Source organism: Asparagus officinalis, chromosome 5 (genome assembly GCF_001876935.1).
Source record: "Asparagus officinalis chromosome 5, Aspof.V1, whole genome shotgun sequence".
Classification (NCBI taxonomy): Eukaryota; Viridiplantae; Streptophyta; class Magnoliopsida; order Asparagales; family Asparagaceae; genus Asparagus; species Asparagus officinalis.
This window is the reverse complement of record NC_033798.1, coordinates 114858257-114867330: the sequence shown is the minus strand read 5'-3', so window position 1 is coordinate 114867330 and position 9074 is coordinate 114858257. Positions and strand designations below refer to the sequence as shown.

The 9074-nt window shown below is 37.4% G+C and overlaps 1 protein-coding gene across 3 annotated transcripts in view; it reads left to right on the top strand.

Annotated features, from left to right (window-relative positions):
* LOC109840784 (GTP-binding protein TypA/BipA homolog) overlaps positions 401–9074 on the top strand; it is a 25073-nt gene continuing 16399 nt past the window's right edge. For 2 of the 3 annotated variants that reach the window (XM_020409549.1, XM_020409548.1), the window contains exons 1-5: positions 401–722; positions 794–868; positions 948–1098; positions 2270–2338; positions 2418–2590. In XM_020409549.1, coding sequence (XP_020265138.1) covers positions 432–722; positions 794–868; positions 948–1098; positions 2270–2338; positions 2418–2590 — 759 coding nt within the window. In that variant the 5' untranslated portion in view covers positions 401–431. The remainder of the gene's footprint in view (positions 723–793; positions 869–947; positions 1099–2269; positions 2339–2417; positions 2591–9074) is intronic. The other variant, XM_020409550.1, reaches the window with a different exon arrangement.

The window sequence follows — 9074 nt, the reverse complement described above, 5'->3', positions numbered from 1 at the left end:
TTACATAGATGTCTTTATTGATTGCAGTATTATCAGATTCAATTCATTGATTATCCAGCATCTAGATTTCACACAATGTTGCTTATTGAAATTCATGTATCTTCTTTCAACGTACTTCATAGTTTAAGTAGAGTACATTATCCGTAATTATATCTATATTTATTATTTTTAATAAAATAACTATCACTGAGCGCAGAAATGCTCAAACACACGAGTCATTCATAAAATATCCTAATTGCAAAAACCTATTATTCATATCCAAGCTCGTTTGGGAAACAAGAAATATGTTGTTTGGAGAACAGAAAACCATATGCAAATCGGACAAGTTAAACCCGGTTATTTGTCAACCATACCCGACCCGACAAGGAATTTAGGATCAAATTCGTGTCCAAAGGTATAACCCTAAATCTCGCCCTCACTCGCCAGTGAAAATGGCGGGTCTCCTCCTCCGCGGTATGCGATCTGCGAATCGCGCCGCATTCTCCACCCCTTTCCTTTCCCTCCCCCTCCCTTTCCGGCACCATTACCCCTCTCAATCTCCCCTCCGCAGCTTCTCCGCCGCCGCGGTCCAGTCCTCTGCCGCCGCCGGTGCGGAGAAGAGCGCGTTGGACCCCAACAGGCTCCGCAATGTGGCGGTGAAGTGCGGTGCTGATATCCCCCACGATCGAGTTATGGATTCCATTGGCCTCGAGCGCGAGCGTGGCATCACAATCGCTTCCAAGGTATTACTAAACAAAAAGATCGATTTTCTTAGCAATAGAAGTTTCATAGTTTCAGTAAATTTTTTTTCCAGGTTACTTCGATTTCATGGAGGGATAGTGAGCTGAATATGGTTGATACTCCAGGGCACGCTGATTTTGGCGGTGAAGTATGTGAACTTAACTTCGTATTAGAATTGTCTTTGTGATGGATTTGTTAAAGTGAATGTTTTTCTTATTATGTGTTAGGTTGAACGAGTTGTTGGAATGGTTGAAGGGGCAATATTAGTTGTTGATGCTGGAGAGGGTCCATTAGCACAGACAAAGTTTGTTCTTGCCAAAGCTTTGAAGTATGGGTTGCGCCCGATTCTTCTCTTGAATAAAGTCGATCGGCCTTCAGGTGTGACTTCTCATTTTTTATAAATCATGTATGTATCAATTGTTTATTGTAGTTGTCTACCATAGGATACTGTTCAAACCATTTAAGCATAACGTTAAGTCTATCGGTTTGCCCTATGGCTTGTTGTCTGCCCATGGGTTTCTAATTCGTATGTGTATCAACTTAGAAACTAAAGTCTCCGGTGCATAAATAGGTGCAAGTATGCTATCGCCAAATTTACAATTGGTAATCAAATGACAAGAAAATGACACTGAGATGCAGAAGTACATAATGAAAAAATAGAGGGAGTGGAAGTAGGAATAATAACAAGGTAAAACTTCTTCAGAAAACTCATGGCGAACCGTCCAAGACTCTGTTTCCTTGATCATGCGAATCTTCAGAGAAGGGAGAGTTGAGTTAGGTAAACATGAAAGTAACCTTGCGTAGATATCAGTTAAACTTTATCAAGATTATTTCCAATAATTTGGACTTGGGTTTTTTGGTTACATTTTACTTCAACTTACTTTATGTCCACCCACTGACTGCCCAACCACAGCCTTTCCCCCTTCATATTCCCTCATATTCTCTCCTTCTTTACATGGTTCATATAAATCAAGAATATATTGAGAGAGAGAGAGAGAGAGAGAGAGGGAGGGAGGGAGGGAGGGAGAGAGATTGGCTATCTTCTTCCTGGCGAGGTAGTAGAAGAGTGTATTTGTCCCAAAGTACTAGCAAGTCGATTTGAACTGAGGCAGAGAGAGAGGGAGGGAGGGAGGGAGGGAGAGAGATTGGCTATCTTCTTCTTGGCGAGGTAGTAGAAGAGTGTATTAATCCCAAAGTACTAGCAAGTCGATTTGAACCGAGACAACATTGAACAAGTTACTTTAATTTCCCCATACTTGATCTTTCATGTTGGTGACTTGTCTATTGTGTTCTCCTGGGATTACATAATCCTAGCCTAGGTGAAACAAAATAAAAGAATGTCATCCATGTCCAATACTTTTTAAGCCTTTTCCTCTTATTTTTTTAATTAAATTTGTATTCAAACTTGTAGGCCATTCCAAGTCATAGCAGGATGTTGTCTTTTCCACAGTTCATTGATATACAATAATCACTTATGATCTTCTTGTTGTGTTGAAGGTGCCTTGTAATATTTTACTGTCTTAACGTCTGTGTATTGTCCTTTCCACAGTTTCTGAGGAGACATGTAATGAAGTTGAGAGTTTGGTTTTTGATCTTTTTGCAAATCTTGGCGCAACAGGTACAATTTTATACTTATTCAATATCTGTATTAAGCTAAACCTGAGTTTTGGATATGCCTTTCTTCTTTAATTTCACAGAGCAGCAACTGGACTTTCCGGTTCTTTATGCATCAGCAAAGGAAGGATGGGCTTCCTTGACCTTCACCAAAAGTCCTGTTGAAGATGCAAGGAATATGGCACCGTTGCTTGATGCCATTCTTAAGCATGTTTCTCCACCCTCTGCAAACCTTCAGGCGCCCTTCCAAATGCTGGTTAGTTAATTGAAAAGTTGGATACTCTTATCCTTTTTCTAACAATCTCGAGGTGGTTTCTAGTCATACGGTCATACCAGAAGTTGAGCTGTTGCTTTGGGTTCATTCACACTCTTATTTCCTTTTGGAGTTTTTTCTGGGGCTAGAACCTTTAACGTGTTTGAATATATCTCCTTTAATGAACTTTTACGTAACAATTGTGATTTTATTTTGTTTCTAATCTTAGCCCATTTTTTGTAAAGAAAACTATGAGGGTTCCAAGCAACATTTGCCAATACTGGAGTATTAAGCACCTGAAATAGATATATGTATTATTTATTTTTATATAAGCATTTTACATTTTTTTTTCAAAGGTACACTAACTGCCATTATTATATTTGTGGAGAAAATAGAAAAGGCCAAGTTATTATTCATATAAACTTAACATCTCTTAAGTAGGAATTTTGAGGATATTATAAAGTAGGTTTGAGATAAAATCATGTCTACTCAAATCTCATAATATATACTTACATCTAAATCCTAATAATATTTAACGCCCCCCCTGAAGCTGGAGCATATGTACTATGTATGTCCAACTTGTTAGAAATGAAAAATAAAACACCTAGTTGCAAGAGCTATGGTAATATCATCTTTGCTCGCAATACTTGAGGATGTCAGCAATTAATAAATTGTAGTCATAGCTAAAGAAACCTTAAGCGGGTTAGCCATTAGAAATTCTAAGCGGGTTAGCCATTAGAAATTCTAGGCGAGTCAACTAGTAGAAACTCTAGATAGGTCAGCCAATGAAAAATTTAGATGGGTCGGCCAATAGAAACGTAGGCAGGTTACCCAGTTAAAACCCTAGGTTGACAACCAACATAAATTCTAGGCAGATTAACCAATTAAAACCCTATGCGGATCAACCTATAGGTCATTGAATTAATGTTGAAGACTTGTGCCTGAGTGATCGAAATGGCACCCAATCTGCAGATGGCATGAACTAGACAAATGTTTGATTGATATGTAGAAGGGTCAAACCAAATGGTTTTATGAACAGTTATATTGAAGATAGATTTAATGCAATGTTGTGCATATTAATGTAGGTGTAATATAAACCTGACGATGCAAAGCTAATTTGGATTGAATTTGAAATTGTTGAAAGCAATTAACGAAAGATGCAAGATGCATTACTGTTCACAGTGACTCCGCCGGTGAACATTATTTAAAGATAGGTTTTTTGGGTGGAGTGTTTTCATTGAAGATTTAGGAATTTGTGATGTTGAATGCGAAGTTATTGCGGAAGCTGGAGATATTGAAGTTGTCAAGGGTAATGTTTTAAATGTCGGATGTCGGATGTCGGATTCATGTCGGACGGTTGAAATCCATATCGGATAGCGAAAATCGGGGATATATCGAGGGACAAACTAAATTTTAAATTGCCATATCGGGTAGTGCACATATGTATAATATCATGTTCTAAATGCAAGGTTTTAAATATCGCTTGACATGTCCGACATGTCAGTTTGAGGACTTGAGCGACACGGCATGGGCGTATTCAATTCGTATGTCGGTTTTCAGAGCCAAATCGAAAATATCAGGACGACGTCGGAATCCATCCATCGCCGGTGCCGCCTCTTCCTCTCCCTCTTCCCTAGCAGGTAAGCCTTCTTCATTCTATCTCTCTCTCTTTGAGTTTGTCTTGCAGCTTCAGATTGTGGCTGCAGCAGACTAATTTCCCCCCCTCTTTCAGTTTCTGTTTGTGACTTTATGCTGAGCAAAAGGAGTAGCTCTTGATTCATTTTTTTTGTTTGTTGTCTCTCAAAAACAGGTTAGCCTCCCTCTTAAATTTTTTTCCTGTCAAATAAAATTAATTTTAACTTGGTAATTTAATTATAAAATTGAAGTGTAACGAATTCAAATGCTAATGCATAGGAGATACTTAACAGTTAACACTCTTTAATATCAGCTGCCTCTCTTAAATTCGTACCAAATTGCTAAAATTAAATTGAAATTAGAAAATTCCAAGCAATTGAGATCTGAAATTATTACCCCTTGTACACTTTTTGAGCAATTGATTACTTTTTAGTGTGAAGACAACATTCTCCACTGCACTATACACTTTCTAAGCATTTGGTTGGCCTATCATTATGTTTAAATTTTGTATCGAATCAAATTATCAATTACTGTTAAATCAGTTACTGTTTGAAGATTCATAATTTTAATAGGCTTTGAATAATGGACTTGGTAGTTGGTATTTTAATAAGCTTTGAACAATGCATAATTATTTAATTTGTCATTTTAGTAAGCTTTGAATAATACATAATTATTTAATTTGTCAATTTAAATATGCAATTGATTTAAATATGTAAATATAATTGGTTGTCTAAATCCATATTTATTGTCTTATTAATTATTGTAGAATCATGTTGTGCGAAGGACAAAGATCTACTAGACCGTCAACAACACCAAAAGTGGACGGTAAAGATCCATGTTGGCTATATGAGGAGAGTTGGTTCTGATATAGACAAAGAAATGCAAATATTACACTCAAATTATCAATGGCGGGATTAGCCGATTCAAACAACACCTATCCGGAAAGAGGGAAATTGCGCGTCATGTGAAAGTTCCCGATGATGTTAAGGCAAAAGTTTTCGAAATTATAGATAATGCCAAGAAGAGTAAGAATGAGAAGGAGATGAAAATGCATAACTTGTTGAGTGAGGTGCATATTAGGAAAGATGAGGAGCAGAACTCAATCCCATTGAGTAGTCAAAGAAGCTCGTCATCCTCTCACAAGGTAATTGGACCAATGGACTCCTTCGCCGCTCGTTCTCCCGAGGAGATTGCCTAAATAGTAGCAAAGGGGAAACAACTGACGGTGGACTCCAAACTTAAAAAGAAGAAAAAAGATGTATTATGATACATCTCTAAATGGTTCTATGAAGCCGACATTCCATTTCATACCGCCACACTTCCCTCTTTCCATTAAATGCTACAAGCTATTGGTTTGTTTGGAAGTCATTTACAAGCTCCATTGATGTATGAACTAAGTGAGACATATTTGCAAAAAGAAGTGGATGCGACAAAAGAAATTGTTAAAAACTTTAAAAGGACTTGTGTTATCAATGGTTGCTCGTTAATGACCGATGCATGGAGTGATCAGAAGTCTAGAAGCATCATGAACATGGTTGTACATTTTGCTAGGAGAGCTTGTTTTTTGTCTTCATATGGTCCATCGGCCAATAAGCACGATGCTTAGTATACCCGTGACTTTGTAGACAAGGCTATTGATCAAATATGGGAGACAAATGTGATGCATATAGTCACTAATGAAGCTTCAAACAATGTGGCGACTTCTAAGTTATTGGTCGAGAAGAGGCCAAATATATTTTGGATGACTTGTGCTGTACACAGTGAACTTGATGTTGTTCGATATAGCTAAGATAAACCCAATCGTAACGCCATTTTAATGGGAAGGAGTTTATCAGTGTTCTTATATAATCACACCAAACCTTTTTAATTATTTAGGGAGTTCACTAAGGGTGATCTTGTGAGACCGGGGGTTACGAGGTTTGCTACGACGTTCCTTTCTCTACAGTCATTAAGAGATCATAAGAAAGAGATGAGGCGGGGTTACGAGGTTTGCTACGACGTTCCTTTCTCTACAGTCATTAAGAGATCATAAGAAAGAGATGAGGCAAATGTTTATCTCTGACCAATCCTTTCTCTACAGTCATTAAGAGATCATAAGAAAGAGATGAGGCAAATGTTTATCTCTGACCAATGGACAAATTGTAGCCTTTCAAGAGATGAATGCGTTATTCACGGATTTGAATGATCAAATGAATACAATTAAAATATACCTTTTTGCCCACCGATGTTCTTAAAAGGCTATAATCTGTCCATTAGTCAAAGATAAACATTTGCCTCATCTCTTTCTTATGATCTCTTAATGACTGTAGAGAAAGGAACGCCGTAGCAAACCTCATAACCCATGGTCTCACAAGATCACTCTTAGTGAACTCCTTAAATAATTGAAGAGGCTTGATGAGATTATACAAGAATACTGATACACCCCTTCCCATTAAAATGGCAATATGAATGAGTTTTAACTTAGCTATATCAGACAACATCAAGTTCCTGTGTGTGCAGCACAAGTCGTCCAAAATATATTTAGCCTCTTCTCGACCAACAACTTAGAAACCGTTATATTGTTTGAAGCTCCATCAATAACTATCTGCACCAAGTGTTGTAAAAAACGCCCTAGGCAACTACCTAGGCACCCGTCTAGACAGAGGCGATGCCCAGGACGTGCAAAAATGCCCTCAGCGATCACATTTAGGTGCTGGGAGCGCCTAGGCGGCCGCTCAGGGCTAAGCGGACCGCTTACGCGGCCCGCCCCACAATTAAAAGAAAAAAGAAGGCTTGGGCGCTGAAAAACCCAAACCCAAAACCCAAAACCCAAAACCCAAAACTAAAGTAAAACTAATCCTAATCTCACTCACCCGCCGCCGCCACGAACATCGATCTCGTCTTCGATCCTAGGAGCTCATCTTCAACCTGGGAGCTTGTCTTCGATCTCGTCGAAGTTACTCGTCGTTCTCATCTCTGGCTTCTAGCTCGTCTTCAAGCTAGGAGTCAATTTCATCTCTGTAAGACTGTAAGTAAAGGACTAAAGTAAAGGATCTTGAAATATAAATAATATTTAAGTTTAATTGTTTAATTGTTTAAGTTTAATTTGAAGTTTAATTTTAAGTTAATATTAAGTTTATAAGTAATTCTTGTTGTTATAAGCAAAACAATTTTGGTTGTACAGTTCTTTCAGTGCTCATTGGAGTATTTCGGAGATTAATATTAAGTTTGTTGTACAGTTTAATTTGAAGTTCAATTTGAAGTTTATAAGTTAATATTAAGTCTAATTGAGTAACCAACAGGACTGCTGCTATAGTTTCTCATGATCAATAAAATTATGCTCCCTACATTTGGCTTTGTCATGTTCATTCTTTGCATTTGTTCAAAGATTACAACCATATATATAGAGTTTTTTTTCCAAAGATTACAACTGTACATTTGGCTTTGTCATGTTCATTCTTTGCATTTGTTCAAAGATTACAATTGTACATACAAAGCTTATAATTCTCTGTATTTGTTCAAAGATTAACTTAATATAATAAGGTCCTTGAGAAACAACATATTGAAACACAACATTAGTGATAGTTGCAGGCTTATAACAATAACGAATGAGGTTGCATTTTTTGACCTACAAAATAGAACAATAATAAGTAGCAGTTTTTGAAGTTGCAGCAATAACGAATGAAGTTGTAGTTTTTGACCTACAAAAAATAAGTTAACAGTAAGGGAAATTAACATGTGAGTTTTTGTTTTGAGATTCTGTCTAAGAATTACACATTGAACCTGTTTGACTGTCTATTTGCTGATATTTTGGGACCTAAACTTCTAGTTATTGGATATTATATGCCTTGCCATTTAGTATGTATGCATCTTTGATTGACTATTATAGTTTGGATAGCATATATGTTAGTATTTTTGTATTTATGCATTGTTGATTGGGTATATATATATTTATCTTCAAGTATCACAATTAAAAAAAGAAAAAAACGCCCAGAAACCGCTTAGGTGCTCGTCTAGATGTCTAAGCGCTGCGCGTCAAGTCCGGCGTCTAGGAGCGCCCAGAGTTTAATGTAATATTATCTGTCCCACATTTACGTCCCCTATCTGATCAATAACATTGTTTACAAAGTCACAGATATACTGAGCATCGTGCTTATCGGCTGATGCATCATGTGAAGACAAAAAACAAGCTCTCCTAGTAGAATATACAACTATGTTCATGATGCTTCTAGACTTCCGATCACTCCATGCATCGGTCATTAACGTGCAACCATTGACAACACAAGTCTTTTTAAAGTTTTCAATAATTTCTTTTCTCATCCACTTCTTTTTGCAAATATGTCTCACTCAGTTCATACATCGATGGAGCTTGTAAATGATTTCCAAACAATCCAATAGCTTGTAGCATTTGATGGAAAGAGGGAAGTGTGACAGTATGAAATGGAATGCCGATTTCATAGAACCATTTGGAGATGTATCGCAATACATCCTCCCTTTTCTTCTTTTTAAGCTTGGAGTCCACCGTTGGTTGTTCCCCTTTGCTACTATTTGAGCAATCTCCTCGGGAGAACGAGCGACGAAGAAATCCATTGGTTCAATTTACCTTGTGGGAGGATGACGAGTTTCTTTGACTACTCAATGAGATTGAGTTATGCTCCTCCTCATCCTTCTCGATATGCACCTCACTCAACAAGTTATACATTTTCATCTCCTTCTCATCCTTACTCTTCTTTGCATTATCTATAATTTCGAAAACTTTTGCCTTAACATCATCGGGAACTTTCACACGACGCGCAATTTCCCTCTTTTTGGCTAGGTGTTGTTTGAATCGGCTAATCCCGTCATTGATAATTTGAGTGCAATATCTGCATTT